We start from the raw sequence: 22,043 nt of genomic DNA on the forward strand, positions 1-22,043 counted from the left end.
TATTTTCTAACAGAAATATAGCTGCAACAACAAATGGACACAGATAATAATAAAAATTATCTGCTCCTTCCAAATCAATTTGTACCTCCAGTTTTAAGTCACCAATCCAAGAAACAATATAGATTATTTTGAGAAATTCAGAAATTTCAATTTAGGGTTGCTGTTAAAATTAAAGTGTTTAGGCCCCTACACCAAAGGCTCTCTCTCTATTACAATTTTATAGTTTTCTATTTGCTTTTTTAAATTATTATCTTCTCCATCCTCCATCGCCATGCCTTTTGATGCTGCCACTATTATTACCTTTGAAAATGCCTAATCTAACTTATTTTGCAAACAGCTGCCTCAAAAGACTAAGGGTGCCTTTATCACTAGGCACCAATCTAAGACGTCTGTTTTCTGAAATAATGTTTATTCATTAATACTCCTGAACACCCACTTTGTGCAAGATACTATGGGTAATACAAAGCTGCAAAACTCACCAGAAGGGGCTTCTTATCAGGGCCTATTAAGGCCATACTCGGTATCATATTCACCCAGGATAGGGGCCTGGAAACAAAGCATAAAAGCAGGGCAGCATGGAGCATTTCTCCCCAGTGGATCATCAGAGCAGGCAATACAGCCAACAAGGAACTAGCTCTTTTCTGGCCCTCCAGATGATATGTCAGGTTCAAGGGACCAAGACACATCTGGTACATCCAAGAGAACTTGTTAGACGTTAGTTCAATACTAGATCATGGTTTTGAATGCCAGGGTAAGACATAGAGACTTTTATTTTATTTTCTTACCACTGATTTCTGAATAAGAGATTAACATGATTGAAGCTCTAGGAATATTAATATGGCAGCAGTATGTAAGGGCACTAGAAGTTAGAGACTGGAGACAGGAAGAGTATTACATTTCATTGGTAGAATAATAATAATAATAATAATAATAATAATAATAATAATAATGATGATGATGATGATATAACAGCAGTAGCCAACACTTTTTTTAACAACTTATATTAGCCAAACATTATTCTAATGATTTTTTCATGTAACTCCTCATAACAACTCTACGAGGTACTTTAGGTAAAAATATTATCCCTATTTCATAGATGGGGAAATTGAGGCATGGAGAGATTAAGTAACTTGCTCAGGGTCTCACAGATATTAAGTAGCAGGACCAACATTTGAACCCAGATAATCTAGTTCCAGAGTCTCTACTATTAATCACTCCATGATACCACTTCTCAGAGTACACTACATATACTCACATTGTCTAATATTTTAGGAAAACGCTTAAGGAATAACTCATCCATCCCTGAAACCTGATAATGACAGAGCTGATAGTTCTGGTATTAGACTCAGCAAATCAACACATGTGAGGATATCATGTGGGACTAGAAAATGAGAACTTAAAGAATAGTTGGTACCTCTTTATTCAATGCCCACCAAGTGCCCAATATTCTTCATGCATCATCTCATTTAATCCTCACACCAACCTAAGAGAGGGGCATTATTTTAAATCTACCTTTTTTCAGTTGAGGAAATCTAGGCTCAGAGAGGCTATACCTTCTGTCCCTCATTATACAGCCCATCAGTGACAGAAGCAGAAGTAGAATCCAGATCCCAATCAATCCCGTGTTCTTCCTACTCTCTTATGTGGAGGGCATGCAGCAACGGGACAGGAATACTGCCAGTCTGGAAGGCTGCAGTCCTTCTGCCCTCAGAAGGCTAGCACCCCCATCTGAAACACTCTGGAGCCATGCCGGTATGTGTATAGTTATGTCCCCAGGGTGCTTCTCCACCCAGCCAGAAGTTACACCAGGTGGATGCCTGAGTCAGCCCTTGTTCCAAGGCTAGAACTAGCCTGTGAGTTTGGGCAGGACTGAGGCGGCTCTGAGGATTCTTATACACAAAATACAAACGTGAAACCCCATGGAAAAATACAGGCTTGAAGGACTATCACTATGCAGCCCTCCACGAAGAGAGGTAAAAAAGAAAAAATTCTCTGAAGGGAAATGCTCTGAGTCATATGGAGCTGAGGATAGCACCTGGAGATTAGCAACCCAAGAGAAGAGAGCTAGAGTTCAGGAAATTGTCTATGCTTGTTTTCTCAGGGAATTCCCATATGTTTAACCTCAGTTTCTCAAAACTTATTTCTTCGAAAAATGGTTAAGACATAATGTGTAATTAAAAAAGCAAAACACAAAATTTGAAAAATGCTGGAATTTTCCTTTTTACTTCATTTTTTTTTTTCTGAACTTTTCAAATTTCCTATCATAGACATATGTTACATCCAGGGGTAAAAATAAAATAAACTAATTGAAATACTTTTAACCTATACTTAGGAAGAGGGGAAAACCCCCACAAATTTCCCATAGAGTAGTCTAATAATTCCCAAATACTCAAACAGGCAACATCAAAATCACCTGAAACTTTTGTAAAAAATACAAATTTCCAGAGCCCAAAGACCTACACAGTCAGAATTTCCCTGGGTGGGGCCTAGGAATCTAGAGTTTCAACAAGCTCCCTAGGTGACTATAATAATATATATCAAGGAAGTCCAAAAGCACCTTCACTTCTCTTTTTCTTTCTGAGGTTCTTTGATGATTTATTTAATGCTAGGACAAATTTATATTGAAAGGCAAACACAATATTTAACAGTGACTGGACTGTAGACTTGGATGGCCTACTGTCTCACCATTTATCTCTGCAAACTTCTGAACATCACTTAGGGTTTTCAGTTCTTGTCTTGGACATGCTGCTACACACAGTGCTACAGACTTGATCTTCCGGTTTATCAAGTCCAGATTGCATGGATCCAAAAAGAACACGTACCTAAAGCATGAAGAAAAATATTGAGATATTATTTCACAAAATACAGTCTGGTTCACTGCATATTTGAATAAACCTAAGAGCAAAGAACATCTCATTTCCCCTTCACAAATTTAATCATAGATGAACAAACATTTCACAAATCTAATCAAACACGAATTTTTTTAAAATAATTGCTTATAAACATACTGTTAACAGTGGGGATGGAGGAAATACGGGACTCATATTTTTCATGATCTATTTTTCTAATATTTAAAATTTTGCAATGTGTATTTTATAATCAAAATTGTCTATTTTAGTATTTTTAAAATAACTAACTTTAGTTTTATTTTTTTTGACAAAGTTGTATCCCCCAAATTACTGAAATACTGTTATATAACATGAATTATAATTTAAACATAAACTTTAATGAATATATAATCATATATAAAGTGTATCATTATAAAAATGAACATATATTGATATATACAAGGTATAGCCAAGAAGGCTGAGTAGGAAGACCCTGAGATTATCTCCTCCTATGGGCACACCAAAATTACAACAGCAACTATTGATGAGAATGATCTGAAGACTAGCAGAAAAGATTTCCCACAACTAAAGATATAAAGAGGGAATCACAGTCAGATGAACAGTGGGGTGGAGATGTGGTACAGGAAAGATCCACACCTCTCAGTAGGCAACCCACAAATGGGAGGATAATCACAATTGCAGAGGTTCTCCCCAGGGAGAGAGGGATCCGTGCCTCATATGGACGCCCAGCCCTGGGACCCTGAACCAGGAAAACAAGCCTCCAGAACATCTGACTTTGAAGGTCAGCAGGGTTTGCACACTGGAGAGTCAGAGGGCAGTAGGAAACAGAGACTCCACTCTTAAAGGACACACACAAAATCTCACATGCTCCAAAACCCAGCACAGATATAGTAATTTGAAATGAGTCTAGGTCAGACTCACTTGCTGATCTTGGGAGAGCCTCCTAGACAGGTAGGAGGCAATTTCAACCCACCTAGGGACATGATTGCTGGTCACAGCCATTTTGGGGAACTTGTTCTACCATAAGGACACTGGTGCTGACAAGCACTATTTTGGAGTCCTCCCTCTAGCCTATCAGCACCAGGGGCTTACCTGCCCACAAGCTGGTTACCCCAGGCCCAGGACGCCCCCCAACCCAGGACAAGCAGCCAGCCATGCAGGGACCCAACCTCACCATCCGATGGGCCAACACCAGCCCCAGGCACCATAGAGAGCTACCCCAGGACCTACTCCCACCCACCAGAGGGCCAAGACCTACTGTAAGCTATGCTGGGACACAGGCCTATCCACCAGCAGGCTAGCACCCGCCCCAAGACTCACCAAACTTTGCAGCCACCCATGCTGGGAACCAGCCCTGCCCACCAGCAGACTGACATTAGCCCCGGACCCCCTGGAACCCACTGTCAGCCATGCCAGGACCCATGTCCATCCACCAAAAACATTAAACACTGCAGGGGGAAGAGGGTGTTAAAATTGCACCTTCCTTGTTAGAATGTCTTTGAACTTAAGAGACTATCAACTTAAAATAATCATGCATAAATATGTTGTTATATAGGAACCTCATAATAACCACAAATCAATAATCTATAATAGATACACAAAAAAGAGAAAGGAATCCAAAAGTAACACTAAAGAGAGTCATCAAATCACAAGGGAAGAGAGCAAACGAAGAAGAAAGGAACAAAACAGAACTACAAAAACAACCAGAAAACAATTAACAAAATGGGAATAAGTACACACATATTAATAATTGTTTAAATGTGAATGGACTAAATTCTCTAATCAAAAGACATAGAGTGGCTGAATTGATAAAAAAATGAAACCCATCTATATGCTGCCTACAGGAGACACACTTCAGATCTAAAGACAGATACAGACTGAAAGTGGGGGGAGATGGAAAAAGGTATCCCATACAAGTGGAAACCAAACGAAAGCTGGGGTAGCAATACTTAGAACAGAGAAAATATACTTTAAAACAAAGACTGTAACAAGAAACAAAGAAGCATATCATATAATGATCAAGGGATTGATCCAAGAAGCAGATATAACAATTGTAAATACATACGTACCCAACACAGGAGCATTTAAACACATAAAGCAAATATTAGCAGACAAAGGGAGAAATTGACACAGTTTCTTGTATTATTAATTGTTAATTGCTGATTGTATTATTAACACAAGAATAGTAGGGGACTTTAACAGCCCACTTACATTAATGGACAGAAAATCAATAAGGAAACACTGGCCTTAAATGACACATTAAATCAGATGGACTTAACTGATATATAAAGAACATCCCATCCAAAAGCAGCAGAATACACATTCTTTTCAAGTGCTCATAGAACACTGTCCAGGATAGATCACATGCTAGGCCACAAAACAAATCTCAACAAATTTAAGAATACTGAAATCATATCAAGCATCTTTTCTGGCCTCAATGATATGAGACCATAGTTGGTAGAAATCAACTATAAGAAACAAAACTGCAAAAGCCACAAACATGTGAAGGGTAAACAATATGCTACTAAACAAGCAATGGGTCACTAAAGAAATCACAGAGGAAATAAAAAAATACCTGGAGACAAATGAGAACAGAAATACAACAATCCAAAATCTATGACACGCAGCAAAAGCAGTTCTAGGAGGAAAGTTTATAGTGATCAAGTTTACTGCAGGAAACAAGAAAAATCTCAAATAAAAAACCTAACCATACATCTAAAGGAACTGGGAAAAGAAGAACAAACAAAACCCAAAGTTAATAAAAGGAAAGAAATAATAAAGACCAGAGCAAAAATAAAATGAAATAGTGACTAAAAAATGATAGAAAAGACCAATGAAACTAAGAGTGGGTTCTTTGAAAAGACAAACAAAATTGGTAAGCCTTTAGCCAGACTCATCAAGAGAAAAAGAGAAGGCCCAAATAAACAAAATCAGAAATGAAAGAGAAGTTGCAACTAACACCACAGAACTTCAAAGCATCACAAGAGATTACTATGAACAATTATATGCCAACAAAATGGACAACCTAGAAGAAATGAATAAATTCCTAGAAACATATGATCTTCCAAGACTGAATCAGGAAGAAACAGAAAATATCTATACACTGATTACCAGGAAAGAAATTGATTCAGTAATCAAAAAACTCCCAACAAACCAAAGTCCAGGACCAGAGAGCTTCACAGGTGAATTCTACCAAACACTTAAAGAAGAAGTAAAACCTATCCTTCTCAAACTATACCAAAAAATTGAAATGGAAGGAATGCTTCCAAACTCATTCTATGAGGCCAGCAACACCCTGATACCAAAACTAGACAAAGACGTCACAGAAAAAGAAAATTACAGGCCAATATCACTGATGAACATAGATGCAAAAATTCTCAACAAAACATCAGCAAACCGAATTCAAGACGTTAAAAGGATCATACACTATGATCAAATGGCATTTATCCCAGGGATGCAAGGATGATTTAACATCTCTCAATCAATCAATGTGATACACTACATTAACAAACTGAAAAATAAAAATCACATGGTCATCTCAATAGATGTGGAAAAAAACTTTTGGCAAAATTCACCATCCATTTGCGATAAAAACTGTTAACAAAGTGGGCATAGAAGGAACATATCTCAATATAATAAAGGCCATAAATGACAAGCCCACAGTTAACATCATACTCAAAGGTGAAATGTTGAAAGCATTTCCTCTAAAATCAGGAACAAGACAAGGGTGCCCACTCTTGCCACTTTATTCAACATGGGAGGCCTAGCTACAGAAATCAGACAAGAAAAAGAAATAAAAGGAATCTAAACTGGAAAGGAAGAGGTAAAACTATCACTGATATCAGATGACGATACTATATACAGAAAATCCTAAAGACACCACCAAAAACTATCAATATTAGAACTCATCAATGAATTCAGTAAAGTGGCAGGATAAGAAAATTAATATACAGAAATCTGTTATGTTTCTATATACTAACAACAAACTATCACAATGAGAAATTAAGAAAACATCTCATTTACAATTGCATCAAAAAAAAAAAAAAGCCCTAGGAATAAATCTAACCCAAGGAGGTTAGAAACCTACACTCAGAAAACTCTAAGACACTGATGAAAGAAACTGAAGATGACACAAATGGAAAGATACACCATACTCATGGACTGGAAGAATTAATACTGTTAAAATTACCTTACTCCCCAACACAATCCACAGAGTCAGTGCAAAATATCAATGGCATTTTTCATAGAATTACAACAAATAATTCTAAAATTTGTATGGAAACACAGAAGGCCACAAATAGGCAAAACAATCTGAGAAAGAAGAACAAGCTGGAGGTATCATGCTCCCTCATTGCAAACTGTACTACAAAGCTACAGTAGTCAAAACAGTGTGGTACTTGCACAAAAACAGACAAATAGAAAAATGGAACAAAACAGAGAGCCCAGAAATTAACTCATGCACTTATGATCAGTTAATCTATGACAAAGAAGACAAGGATATACACTGGGGAAAAGACAGCCTCTTCAATAAACGGTGTTAGGAACACCAGCCAGCCACATGCTAAAGAATCAAACTGGACTACTTTCTCATACCATATACAAAAATAAACTCAAAATGGATTAAAGATTAAATGTAAGATCCGACTGTAAAACTCCTAGAAGATAATACAGGTAAAGTGAGAGAGTGGCATGGACATATATACACTACCAAACGTAAAATAGATAGCTAATGGGAAGCAGCTGCATAGCACAGGGAGATCAGCTCGGTGCTTTGTGACCACCTAGAGGGGTGGGACAGGGAGGGTGGGAGGGAGGGAGATGCAAGAGGGAAGAGATATGGGAACATATGTATATGTATAACTGATTCACTCTGTTATAAAGCAGAAACTAACACACCATTGTAAAGCAATTATACTCCAATAAAGATGTTTAAAAAAATGCTATTAGACATTGGTCTTAGCAAATTTTTTGGATCTGTCTCCTCAAGCAAGGGAAACAAAAGAAAAATAAACAAATGGGACTACATCAAACTAAAAAGCTTTTACATGGCAAAGGAACTATCAAAAAAATGAAAAGGCTGCCTACTGAATGGCAGAAGATATTTGCAAATGATATGTCCAATAAGGGGGTAATATCCAAAATATAGAAAAAACTCATATAACTCAACATCAGAAAAACAAACAACCCAATTAAAAAATAGGAAGAGGACCTGAACAGACAATTTCCCAAGAAAACATACAGATGGCCAACAGGGATATGAAAAGATGCTCAACATCACTAAACATCAGTGAAATGCAAACCAAAACCATAAGATATCACCTCACACCTGTCAAAATGGCTATCCTCAAAATGACAACAAGTAGCAAGTATTGGCGAGGATGTGGAGAAAAGGGAACCCTCGTGTACAGTTACTGGGAATATAAATTGGTACAGCCACAATGGAAAATAGTACTGATGTTCCTAAAAAAATTAAAAATAGAACTACCATACGATCCTGCAATTCCACTTCTGGGTATTTTTCCAAAGAAAAAACTAATAAAACACTTAATTCGAAAAGGTATATGCACCCCTATGTTCATTTGCAGCATTATTCACAATAGCCAAGATATGGAAGCAACCTAAGTGCCCATTGATGGATAAATGGATAAAGAAGATGTGTTACATACATGTATGTATAATGGAATATTACTCAACCATAAAAAAGAATGAAATCTTGCCAGCTGTGACAACATAGATGGACCTAGAGAGTATTATGCTAAGTGAAATAAGTCAGAGAGTGAAAGACAAATACACATATGATTCCATATGTGGAATCTAAGAAACAAAACAATTGAACAAACATGACAAAACAGAAACAGACTCATAGATACAGGGAACAAACAGGTGCTTTCCAGATGGGCCGGGGGAGGTGGGGGATGGGTGAGATAGGTGAGGGAGATTAAAAGGTACAAACTTGCAGTTACAAAATAAATGAGTCACAGTTACAAAACGTACAGCATGGGGAACAGAGTTAATATTATTGTAATATCTTTGTACAGGTGATAGATGGTAACTACTTATCATGGTGTTCATTTTGTAATATATAGAAATATCAAGTCACTATGCTGTGCACCTGGAATTAACATCATGTTGTATGTCAATTACACTTCAATTAAGAAAAGAAAAAAAAGGGAATTCCATGGTAGTCCAGTGGTTAGGACACCGCACTTTCACTGCCGAGAGCCCAGGTTCAATCCCTGGTCGAGGAACTAAGATCCCACAAGGTATGCAGCAGGGCCAAAAAAAAAAAAAAAAAAAAAAATTTAATGGGTAAAAAATATCTTACTGTTTTAGTTGCATTTTTGATGAATTTGAACATTACTTCATATATTGTTCATTTGTATTTTCAATTTTTTTTGTATTTTTTGCTTGTTTTTAAAATTGAGGTGTTCTGCTACTCGCTGAATCATAAAAACTTTGTATATTAAGGGTATTAAATTTATGTTAAGGCTGATACAAGTATTTTCATGATTTGCCAACTGTCACTTTGAAATAGTTTTCTATTTTTGTCATCAAATCTTTTCTGTTTTATTTTTGTAATTAGTTCACTAAATTTTTATGGTTCAAAAAGTAGCTCTCCATTCTCATATCAAATGTTTCATAGAGGGCTTCCCTGGTGGCGCAGTGGTTGAGAGTCCGCCTGCCGATGCAGGGGACACGGGTTCGTGCCCCGGTCCGGGAAGATCCCACATGCCGCGGAGCGGCTGGGCCCGTGAGGCATGGCCGCTGAGCCTGCGTGTCCGGAGCCTGTGCTCCGCAACGGGAGAGGCCACGGCAGTGGGAGGCCTGCGTACCGCAAAAAAAAAAAAAAAAAAAAAAAATGTTTCATAGATACAATTTGGTGTACAGAAAAGAGAGAAAAGATGTTACTTTAATTTTCTAAGTAATTAACCAATTATCCTAGTGCTTTTTTTTTTTCTTTTTTTCGGTACACGGGCCTCTCACTGTTGTGGCCTCTCCCGTTGCGGAGCACAGGCTCCGGACACGCAGGCTCAGCGGCCATGGCTCACGCGCCCAGCCGCTCCGCGGCATGTGGGATCTTCCCGGACCGGGGCACGAACCCGTGTCCCCTGCATCGGCAGGCGGACTCTCAACCACTGCGCCACCAGGGAAGCCCCCTAGTGCTGTTTTAAAAATATTATTTCCTGTTCATAGCATGTTGTCACTCTTCTACACTAGAGGATATGGGTTTATGTTCTCTATTTTGTTTCATTGATTCATCTGAATGTTCTGGTGTTAGTAAAAACAAAAAAATTTTAAAAGGACATATAAACTTGAGCTAATGAATATATAATTATAAAAATGCATTATAAAATTTAATATATAAAGTTGAATATAGACTAGAGGAAAATACACCACCAGTTCAACTACAGTCCTCTCTGGATATTAGAATAAAGTGATTTTAATTTTTTTCTTCTACTTTTAGGGGCAGGACAGGAATAAAGACACAGACATAGAGAATGGACTTGAGGACACAGGGAGAGGGAAGGGTAAGCTGGGACGAAGTGAGAGAGTAGCACTGACACATATACACTACCAAATGTAAAATAGATAGCTAGTGGGAAGCAGCTGCATAGCACAGGGAGATCAGCTCTGTGCTTTGCGACCACCTAGAGGGTGGGATAAGGAGGGTGGGAGGGAGATGCAAGAGGGAGGGGATATGGGGATATACATATTCATATAGCTGATTCATTTTGTTATACAGCAGAAACTAACACAACTCTGTAAAGCAATTATACTCCAATAAAGATGTTAAAAAAAAAGAATTCTTATTTTCTAGAATGAGTGCCAATTACTTTTGAGTTGAGATGACTATAATAATAAATGTTGTTTTCTAAAAATGTCCATTTCATATAAACAAAATACTCCCCAAGGGGCTTCCCTGGTGGCCCCGTGGTTAAGAATCCGCCTACCAATGCAGGGGACATGGGTTCGATCCCTGGTCCGGGAAGATCCCACATGCTACAGAGCAACTAAGCCCGTGTGCCACAACTACTGAGCCTGCGCTCTAGAGCCCACGAGCCACAACTACTGAGCCCACGCGCCACAACTACTGAAGCCTGCACGCCTAGAGCCTGTGCTCCACGACAAGAGAAGTCACTGCAGTGAGAAGCCCATGTACCGCAACGAAGAGTAGCCCCCGCTCACCGCAACTAGAGAAAGCCCATGCACAGCAACGAAGACCCAACGCAGCCAAAAATAAATAAATAAAATTTAAAAAATACTCCCCAAATCCTAAATTATGTTTGGTTTCCTGTACGTTTATATTTTAGGAAAGAGAAAATTAATTACAAATTACACTAAAACATTTTTTTTAATGTTATAAAGGTAGAAGAGATGACAAAGATTGCAGATGTTATCATTTGTCCAAAGAGAAGGTAAGAGCCAAACACTCTTAAAGGAGATAAACAAAGTCTAATATTATTGATCCAGGGAGAGAGTACAAGCAGGGATACTTTCTCCCAAGATAAGAGTTAAAGAACCTCCAGCCCTGGGTTCTACTCTACTGGGTCCATGGAAAGTTTTATAAAATAACGTATCTTCCAATACCTTTCTCACGCTGTTAAACTCTTTTGCTTTACAAAATATGATTCAAATCAGGAAATATAACCGAATACAAGAATTAGGTGAGAAAACTGAAAAGCAAAAAGATAAAGTCAATATATGTGCTCAGATGGATCATATAAAGGGATATCAGGGAAAAAATTAAACAGAAAAAAAAAAGTTGGGAGTGGTGGCTATGACAGACCGGGAAGGCCTTTGCAGGTGGAGTAACCACTGAACACTTCAATGGAGCTGGGGACCAGGAACCCAGCATGCAGGCCAAGTATAAGCTACAAACCACCAAACTAAAAAAAAATGAATTTTTTGCAACTCTGTCAGTGATTCCAATACCATTAATGTTCTACATAGATAAAAGGAAAGGAAAGAAGTTAGGCAGGAAGATGTGGTTTGGAAGTGGATTCACTGATAACAAAGGATCTAGGGCACAGAGAAAACTTTCTGGCACCCTTTGTGTGGAAACAATCATTCCCTTACTAACTCTCCCTCCATCTATCCTGTGCATCTTACTGGGCATGCCCATGCCTGGGACCTTGTGTAATGAACTGCTCAAGCCAGCCACTAGGCACGGAACATGCTGGTCTTTGAGGAAGGTGTCCTAGAACCACTGAATCATTTACCACCACCACCACTAATAATAATACTATTAACAATGAAAATAATGGTAGCCAACATTTACTGAGTACTTACTATGTACCAGACACTGTATTAAACCCTTTATACATATTAACTCATTTATCCTCGCAACAATCCTGTTGTGTGTTTCTAGGTATGTGCTTGGGGTGGGAAGGGTGTGGACAGCAGAACTGGGGTGGGGTACAGGAGTTAACTGTGATGAGCAATGCCTTGAGAAATATCTGGAGAACCTCCTGACAGTTTAAAAAAAACAAAAAACATGCTTGGGAAAAAGGAGAGAAAGCCAGAGGTTTCCAGGGTCTTGCAGATAGCTATATTTATCCTTCTGAGCCCCAGTTTCCTTACCTGTAAAACTGCATACCATCTACTTTATTTGTTGTAATGCTATTGACAACATACATAAAGCATCTAACAGGCAGTATATACTCAGTGATTCATATCATTAAGAAACTGACTTGCTTTTCACAAAATTTACATTTCATAGTAAGGCACTAAATTCAACACCTTCTGATATGGACATAAAACAGGACTACAATATTAGTATTTAGCTTTCATTTGGAGGAAAAATCTGTGTAGGTGTAGTCATGACTGTTAGGGCATTAGCCTTGGTAAGAGCTAAGCAGGTCTCCAGAACTGATCTAGCACAAGGCAAACAATATTAAGAGGGAAAGAAGAATTCTACAATGACTATAATACTGTAAAACACTGCACATTTTTTTCCCTGTGTATATGGTTCAGAAGAATCTGCTTCACTAGAACTACAAAAATAACTTTAAATGGTATCCTCAGGAATTACACTCATATACATACACGTCATTAAACTCAAAAGTCACCCAACTCCACAGTCTAAGAACACAATAAACTTAATTCCCTACACATTTCCCATATTCAAATGCATATACCCATAACACATGTGGACACACACAATGTTTAAAATAATTTGTAGGCGTTAGATTTAGATTCTATCAACATTTACTGAATGTCTGGGTGCTGGGAACTGTCACGCTAATGACTTTATTTGATCCTCACAACAACTTTATGAGATGGAGGTCTTAACCTTCCACAGAGGACAAAACAGAGATGAACTCAGTTTTGTAGTAGGGACTAACCACATGGCCCAAGAGAGCTAGTAGGTAGGTGTCAGCGTTATGAAATCAAACCTAGTCCTCCTGATTCTGAGTTTCACTCTATTTCCAATCTGCTCTATCCTTAAAATATTTCCCACAAATACAATTAATAATTTTAACTGTTCTATATTAACTCTGAATATTGTTTCCAGCATTCTGAAGTTCATCCAATCCATGGCAGCATGTCTATAAGTAATTATATTTTAACTAATTGGTATTTAACTGAATATTTACAGAGTAGGAAAAATGCTTCTTTTAAACAGACAAATTTAGGCTTCATTAAAACTGCACTTTCTTGCCTTTTGATTTGAAAATGCCCTTAGCCTAGTAAATAAATCCTTAGATTAGTTTCAGTTTTCACTTCAAACAAAACGAACTTTATGGGGCAATTTTATTTTTTTGAAATGAAACAACCAACTCTCAAATAATCATGGCATTGGCAGATTTTAATAACAAATCAACAGATGAGTGTTTTTTAACTGAGAGGAGGCAAGAGATACTGGGTAAAAAGCTATAAAATATTCTAGAAAGATTTCTTAAAACATCCTACTTCCGCTCTGCCACCAGGCAAATGGATGGGAAAGGGATAGGGCATATGAATTTTGAGAAAGCATCTTAGGCAACTCTAATTACATGCCTTGGTTCCTATGCCCCAACCTTTCAGGGCAGAGAACCACTGTCACAGATAATTTATAAACCTAAGTTCAAAGCAAATTTTCATTGCTATCCTCAGTGAATCTTTTACTAGACCTAGTAATAACTTAAAAACAGCTTGATATAAGCTTCCCATTCTTTAGAGGAACTAGAATGACTAAAATAGCAAAAGTGGGAATGAGAGAAGAGAAGCACCAAGAGAAAAATACCCTACAAATGAAACAGCCCAGACACCTGCAGGCACTGGCCTATACAACACGCACACAGCATGATCCCGAGAAGAACACATTTGCAAAGAGAATTGTAAAGCAGCCGAAGCGAGCTTTGAACTTAAAACTTAGGGGAAGGGAGAAAAACGTTCAAACCAAACTGTAATGCAAACATTAGAGAGGACAGCAGTTAAGACAGATAAATATATATTACAGTCGAAGTGGTTTCTGGGAATTATCGAAGGAGAGAAAAAGATGAATTCAGTTAAAACTGAAATTCTTGAAATGCAATAGCAAGGTATCCCCAAAAGGGGAGGAAAGGAGAGATATCTAAATGAAATATCTGTCTACACAGTGAACTCAAGGGGACAGATGCACCAAAGATGAAAACAGGGCTATGAGGCAAAGGGAGGGGCACTAACACAGGGAAGCTCAAGAAAAGTGACAAGAGGCACAGAAAGGGGTGACTTTCAAAGCCGTGCTCAGAGCCAAAAAGATGAACAGTGAACAATCTGATGCAGATAAAGGTGCCAGAGAAGGTTCAAACCTAGATTAAACTTCTATTTTGCTGTCACTTTCCTCATGGAAGATAGGGCAAGGTAAAAACAGTAAGATTTACCAAGAATTTACTTTGTGCCACAAAGCATGTGGGCGCTGTCCTCACACGTCCTATTTCAACAAGAGAGAACTGAGACTTACAAGCTGGGCAACTAACCAAAGGCTACACAGACACGAGCCCTGGGGAGATCGACTCCCAAGGGTTGCTCTTTCCACCACTGCTATTCCAATTCAAATTGGAAAGTGAGAGGCTTCCCTGGTGGCGCAGTGGTTGAGAGTCCGCCTGCCGATGCAGGGGACACGGGTTCGTGCCCTGGTCCGGGAAGATCCCACATGCTGCGGAGCAGCTGGGCCCGTGAGCCATGGCCGCTGAGCCTGCGCGTCCGGATCCTGTGCTCCACAACGGGAGAGGCCGCAACAGTGAGAGGCCCGCGTACCGCCAAAAAAAAAAAAATTGGAAAGTGAGAATAAATGCAATGGAAAGTGAGTTACAGAGCAATCAAATCAGTGAATTAAGATGGGTCAATCCTCTGGAATCCCAGAACAGATGAACCCCTACTTGGACATGACAGTGTTGTCCGTTACGTGGTATGCAACACCCCCATGACAAGGATTAAATAGGTCGATATGAAAACACTTCATTCATTCAACAAACATTATAAGTGTTGACTATGTGCCCACTCCTGGGCTAGGTCCTAGGGATATGAAATTCACAAAAAAACAGGGACTTCCCTGGTGGTACAGTGGTTAAGAATCTGCCTGCCAATGCAGGGGACACAGGTTCAAGCCCTGGTACGGGAAGATCCCACATGCCGCGGAGCAACTAAGCTCGGCACCGGAACTACTGAGCCTGCGCTCTAGAGCCCGCGTACCACAACTACTGAGCCCCCGTGCCACAACTACTGAAGCCCGCACACCTAGAGCCTGTGCTCCACAACAAGAGAAGCCGCCTCAACAAGAAGCCCGCACACCGTAACGAAGAGTAGCCCCCACTCACTGCAACTAGAGAAAGCCTGCTCTCAGCCCGGAAGACCCAATGCAGCCAAAAAATAAATAAACAAATAAATTTTTTTTTTTAATTCACACACACACAAAAAAAAACCCAAAAAACAATTCTTGAATGCAAGTAACTAGAGAAGAAAAGAAAACTACGGAGTCATCTCAAAATCACGTGATATGAGGCAGGGTTTGGATGGCAGAGGAAACGGTGTAATTCCGCAGAGGATATGGGGTTAGAGGAAGCATTACAGAGCAGGAGGCAGTAGCTAAGCCACGTTTTGAAAGTGAGTAGGAATTTTCCAGACAGATGGGGAAGGGAGCATTCTAGGCAGAAGAAACTGCATATGGAAAAGCACAGAAGCATGAAAGAGCATATTTAAGGAATTGCAAATAACTTGAGAAAGTGGACTACAGGATGGGACATCAAAGGGCTATGCACCAAGGAGAGGCAGGAGCTGGAAGAAACAGCCATCCCTCGACTTGGAAGCATCTTTCAATTCTACTCCATTAGACAACTTGCTTTCAAATGGCCACGACACAGTGATGCCCTCGTATAACCAGCCTCTTGGATTGAAGGCCAGAGAGGGGAAGGCTACAGTACCAGCAGCGCGCTGCCCCAGAGATGAGCCTTTGCCATTAAATTGCCTCTTGCTGCCATGGCAACTCTCTGCAGCAAGGCTTTTTGGAGCAAAAGGTGGCAAGCAGATACTGGGTCTGCTGGCCGCCTCCTGCCAAATTTGGCTTCTCTCCTCTCTAATCAGGATGGAAGCCCTGCAGCACTAAAACTGGAAAGCCGGCTGAAAAAATCCCTCCGCCGCCTTCTGCTTTAGTGATTCCTGACACGTGTTTTCCCCAGAGGGGAATAAAAATGGAGTCTGATCATTTTCCCAATTATTACCTCATATCAATTTACAATTTATAGCCCCTTTCCACAGAGTATGCTGCCATTAGTGAGTCACACCAAAAGGAAAACAGGACAGCCTAGCAGAGGCTTCTGCTACTGCTAAATATAGACTGCAGAGAACCCCGGGTCTGTACTCCACTCACAGAGGAATTCCGCCCAGAGGAGGTTTCTTACTTCCTGTGTGGGGTGCCAGCACGGCAAATCCAGTCATCCCAGCCGGGGTGGGACCCAATTACCCCACGAAGAGCTGTGTTACACAAGAATAGCGCTACGGGGCCAGCACACTAATGTCGGTGAAACCCCACCTAACCCAACACAACTAAATGCAACATAATTAACTACAACTTTACTGGGACAAAGCTAAGGGGAGAGAGAGAAACAAGCTGAGAGCAGCCATTGGACTTCAAATTTGTAACTCCCGATAGCGGCTGACAGAGTTGTACAATTTTTATAAAGGCCCCGAGACTCCACGAAGACAGACTAGAGAACAGAAAAGGACTGAGGTGAACTGTGGGGAGCCCAACACATGAGGCTGATGACAGTGGTGTCCCACTTTCCCACTGCCCCCGCAATCCCAATGAGAAAATGGTGAAACCGTCCTGAGAAAGAGGTAGTTCTTGTTAAAGCAATGCCTAAGCATGCACCTCACCAACCTCCAAAGAAGCAACTGAACCCTCACCAGCACGGCAGCTTTCTACGCCAGCACCGCCACGGCCCTTGATTCACAGGTCACTGCTAAGAAGAGAAATTTTCAGAGTCCTTCTTGGGAAACTCATAGCACTGAGAGCTGGGAAAAACTTAAAACTATGGAGGAAGACCAGGGATTGGATTGAGGCAGCAACTGATATTCAGAGAATAAATACCTCCCTAAGCTCACTCCCCCCGGGGCCTCCAGTCTGTCCTCAAACAGCCCGGCACACTCTCACATGAGGCCTTTGCACCTCTGTCTGCCTGGAATGTTCTTTCCTCAGATAGCAGCATGGCTATTGTTAGCTCCTCCACTTGCTTCAAGCCTTCACTTAAAAGTCACCTTCTCAAAGAAGCCTTCCCTGACCACCCTATCTAAAATGCCATCTCTCTACTCTGATGCACCTTATCTATCCATCTTTCTTGCCTTGTTTCTCCTCAGCACTTACACTCAATAAGACAATGTATATTTTACTTATTTATCTGTTTATTACCTTTCTCCATTGGTAGAGTATTAGCTCCCAGAAGGCAGAGATATTCAACTGTTTAATTCATCGCTATATGCTCACTGCCTACAATAGCGCCTGGAATAAGAAAAGAGCTTCATTCTTATTTGTTGAATTAATAAATGGGTGGCAAGTGTGTAAGATTTTACCAAGTGTGGCAAGAGTAGAGGGGAAGGGAAGGAAGAAGATATTTTAGGTAAAAAGAGACAACTCTCATTCATTCAACAGAAATTTACTGAACACTTTGCCAGGTGCAGGGCTAAATAAGCACTAGCGATACAGTGAAAAATAAGACCAACGCAAGCCAGTGTCTCCCTTCCCAGCGTTTATAGCCCAGAGAGTAGGGAGGCAATGACAAAACTGTGTGTAAATGCTTTAACAGAGAAAGGAGGATAGCAGAGGATGCATCAAAAGGGCCCTATGAATGGAGAGTCAGGATAGGAGTCCAGAAGAAAGAAAATCTACAGCCAGAACCTAAAGAGTGAGTAAGAGTTAGCAAGGTGTGGAGGAAGAGGGGTGGGAGCAGGGGGGAAGAGAGCAGCAAAGGCTTATGAAGTGACAGACAGCATGGCATTACTGAGAAAATGGAAAAGGTCGGGATGGTTGATATGGACAGTGATGCAAGAGACAGATGGCTGGACAGCCCAGCTGGAACTAGATCACGTAGGGCCTTGCAAGCGGTATTAAAGATGTCAGAAAGTTTGGAGTTCATTCTAAAGACACTAGGAAGTCACTGAGAGTTCATCAGCTGCCATGGGGAGACTGAATTAAAGATGAGCAAGAGAGAAAGTAAGGAGACTGGTCAGGAGGCTACTGAATCTCTACCAAGAAAGGATGACTTGGACTAGGGTGAGAAAGGGAATGAAAAGGAGACTTCAAGAGCACATAGGCATAATTAAGAAAACCCGATGACTATATAGAGAGAGGGGAAGGAAGAAACTAAGAAGGACGCTTAGCATCTGATTTAGGCCAGGGCGGCTAAGGCATCCTTGCTTTGGGCTCTTGTTCCGTTCAGTAAGACAGAGAACTCAGGAGGAGGAGGACAGTAAGGAGGGATAAAGACCATGTTCCAACTTCAGACAATTTGAGTCAGGGGTGTCTGTGGGGTGTCCAAGTGGACCTAGACAGTTGGCTGTAGTGTTCTAGCAGAGAAATCTGGACAAGAGACAGAGATTTTGGAATTATCAGCATATAAATGATAACCTCACCCCTAGGAGTGCATGAGATCACTAAAGTGAGTGTATGGGGTAAAGATTCTTATCCTGGGCTTCCCTGGTGGAGCAGTGGTGGAGAGTCCGCCTGCTGATGCAGGGGACACGGGTTCGTGCCCTGGTCCGGGAAGATCCCACATGCCGCGGAGCGGCTGGGCCCGTGAGCCATGGCCACTGAGCCTGCGCGTCCGGAGCCTGTGCTCTGCAACGGGAGAGGCCACAACAGTGAGAGGCCTGCGTACCGCAAAAAAAAAAAAAAGATTCTTATCCTAAGTGAAATCTGTGACCCTCCTGAAATTGTAAGCAAAATTTGGTACAAATTCACGTGTAGTTTTCTGAAGAGAGACTTCATAGTTCATAGTTTTGAACAGATTGTCAAAAGCCCCCAAAGAGATTAAAACTAAGAGTAAAGTAAGATGAGCAAAGAGCCAAAAGAGGTACCAACATTGCAAAACAAAGGCATGGAACTGGAAACCATGGGGAGAAAATGATTCTCCCGTTTAGCTACAGTGTCTGTCTCCTCCTTATACTTGTCCATTAAAGGGAGAAACAATTGCAAGAATGGTAAACAAGAGTCAGATATCGTATTGTGTTCCTTATACTAAACTAAGACAGAAAGCAAATTAAAACAGCCTTTTAAAAATATTTCATAAGAGCTACAAGAAAAAGTTTTCTATTTAATCTAGCTAACTAGAAGAATACCCCTAAACCCAAGTTCATGGTCAACACTACACAAAGGGATGACTCTCAAAATCATCTTGTTCCAGTACTCAAAATAAATCCTATCTGCTAAGAGCCAAAGGCCAGAAATTTATTTTTCTTTTTAGTTTTAAGCTTTACTGAGATATAATTTGCTGACCATAAAATTCACCTGTAAACTGTATAATTCAATTCAATGTTTTTAAGTGCATTTTACCAAGTTGTTCATCCATCACCACAATCTAATTTTAGAACATTGTCACCCCCAAAAGAAACCTTATATCTATTAGCAGTCACTTCCAATCCCCCCACACTCCCTAACCCCCAGCCCTAGGCAACCACTAATCTATTTTCATTCCATAGATTTGCCTATTCTGAACATTTCATATGAATGTAATCATGTAATATGTGGTCTTTTGTGACTGGCTTCTTTGACTTAGCACAGTGTTTTTGAGGTTTGTCCATGTTGTAGCATATATCTGTACTTCATGCCTTTTGATGGCTAAATAACATTCCTTTGTATGGATATACCACATTTTATTTATCCATTCATCAGCTGGTGCACATTTGTGTTGTTTTCCCCTTTTGGCTATTATGAATAATGCTGCTGCGGACATCTGTATACAAGTTTTTGTGTGGACATATGTTTTTATTTCTTTTGGGTAGATACCAAGGAGTGGAATTGCTAGGTCATATGGTAACTCCATGTTTAATATTTTGAGGAACTGCCAGACTATTTCCCAGAGTAGCTGTACCTTTTTTGTTCCCACCAGCAATGTAAAAGGGATCCAATTTTTCCACATTCTTGCCAACAATTAACTGTATGTCTTTTTTATTATAACTATTCTAGTGGATGTGAAGTGGTAACTCACTGTAGTTTTGATTTGCATCTCCTTGATGACAAATGATGTTGAGCATCTTTTCATGTGCTTATTGGTCATTGATCTCTCCTCTTTGGAGACATATCCATTCAAATCCTTTGCCCATCACAGATCTCTTTTTAATCTTTGAGAAAGACAGAGTAAGGCAGAGAAAGGTACTAGATACTATCACACATTATAAAAAAATTATATTAGAAGAAAAAATAAGGATAAAAGTAGTGAAGGAAGAGTGTTTAGAAAGTACAGGAGTCAAAGGACTAGAAGTGAAAGAATGACTCCAGTGGGCAAAGAAGAACACCCAAGCCAGAAGGAGAGAGAAGGCTGTGGTCAGAATGGGGAATTCTTGAATCAGGTTGAATTGATTTAAGGGTGATGATGAAGATGAAGCTGGACTACAGAACAGTGAATCCTGAAAACCCCCACTGGGAAGAAATTAAAACAGTTCCATGTCTAGGGTGAGAATCAATGAGACAGAAGATGTGAAAGCGCTTTGTAAACTACGCAAATGTAAGGTTGGTTAAAATAGCTGTTTTCCCCAACTGGGTTAAAAGCTTTGATAAGTAACTTTGAAACTTGTTTTAGAAGATGGTAATAATGAAGATGATTATAATAAATAGCAGTTAACATTTATGGTTCCAGGCAATGTGCTAAAGAGTAGACATCATTTATCATACTCATTCCTCCAAAACACCCTAGGAAGTAGGTACTACTATTATCTTCACTTTACAAATGAAGATCTTTAAGCCAAACATATTCATGTTTTTCTCTCTAGTGCAAACCATCCTTGGTTACAGTGTAAACCATAACTGGTTACCTGCCTACTTATAGATACATCCCAATTTCAGAGAAAATCTTACCTATCAGAGAAAAACAACAAATACTATTCTCACTGCATTGCTTTTTTCTTTATATCAGAGAATCGAAGTTTTTGATAATCAAACATGCCTATCTTGGTCCTATTTTATTTCTTTATTGCTTCAATAATGTATAAATGATCTCTCCATAACAAAGGTAAGTACATAATGTTTGTTTAAAAATATTTAACTCATCTTGGGGCTTCCCTGGTGGCGCAGTGGTTGAGAGTCCACCTGCTGATGCAGGGGACATGGGTTTGTGCCCCGGGCCGGGAAAATCCCACATGCCGTGGAGCGGCTAGGCCCGTGAGCCATGGCCGCTGAGCCTGTGCGTCCGGAGCCTGTGCTCCGCAACGGGAGAGGCCACAGCAGTGAAAGGCCCGCATACCGCAAAAAAAAAAAAAAAAAAAAAAAAAAATTTAACTCATCTGGGATTTATTCCACATGGTATGAGATTAAGATAGAGCTAAATGCAGTTTTCTTCATATTATCATTCAACAATGTTTTTTTATTAAACACTGATCGCTTTTCTCATATATTGAACTACTATGAGTTTATTTCTGATATTTCTATTTTGTTTCCATCAGTATTATTAACACACATTCAGGTAGTCTTGTTAATATACTTTGGAATAGATTTTGGTCTTGAATGGCAAAACTCCCTTTGTT

At 39.9% G+C, this 22,043-nt stretch overlaps 1 protein-coding gene across 3 annotated transcripts in view; it reads right to left on the minus strand.

The window, feature by feature from the left end:
• SLC44A1 (solute carrier family 44 member 1) overlaps positions 1–22,043 on the minus strand; it is a 218,605-nt gene that overhangs the window by 118,992 nt on the left and 77,570 nt on the right. For all 3 annotated transcript variants that reach the window (XM_067743748.1, XM_067743747.1, XM_067743746.1), the window contains exon 4: positions 2,686–2,822. In XM_067743748.1, the coding sequence (XP_067599849.1) occupies positions 2,686–2,822 (137 nt within the window). The remainder of the gene's footprint in view (positions 1–2,685; positions 2,823–22,043) is intronic.

Source organism: Pseudorca crassidens, chromosome 7 (assembly GCF_039906515.1).
Source record: "Pseudorca crassidens isolate mPseCra1 chromosome 7, mPseCra1.hap1, whole genome shotgun sequence".
Taxonomy (NCBI): Eukaryota; Metazoa; Chordata; class Mammalia; order Artiodactyla; family Delphinidae; genus Pseudorca; species Pseudorca crassidens.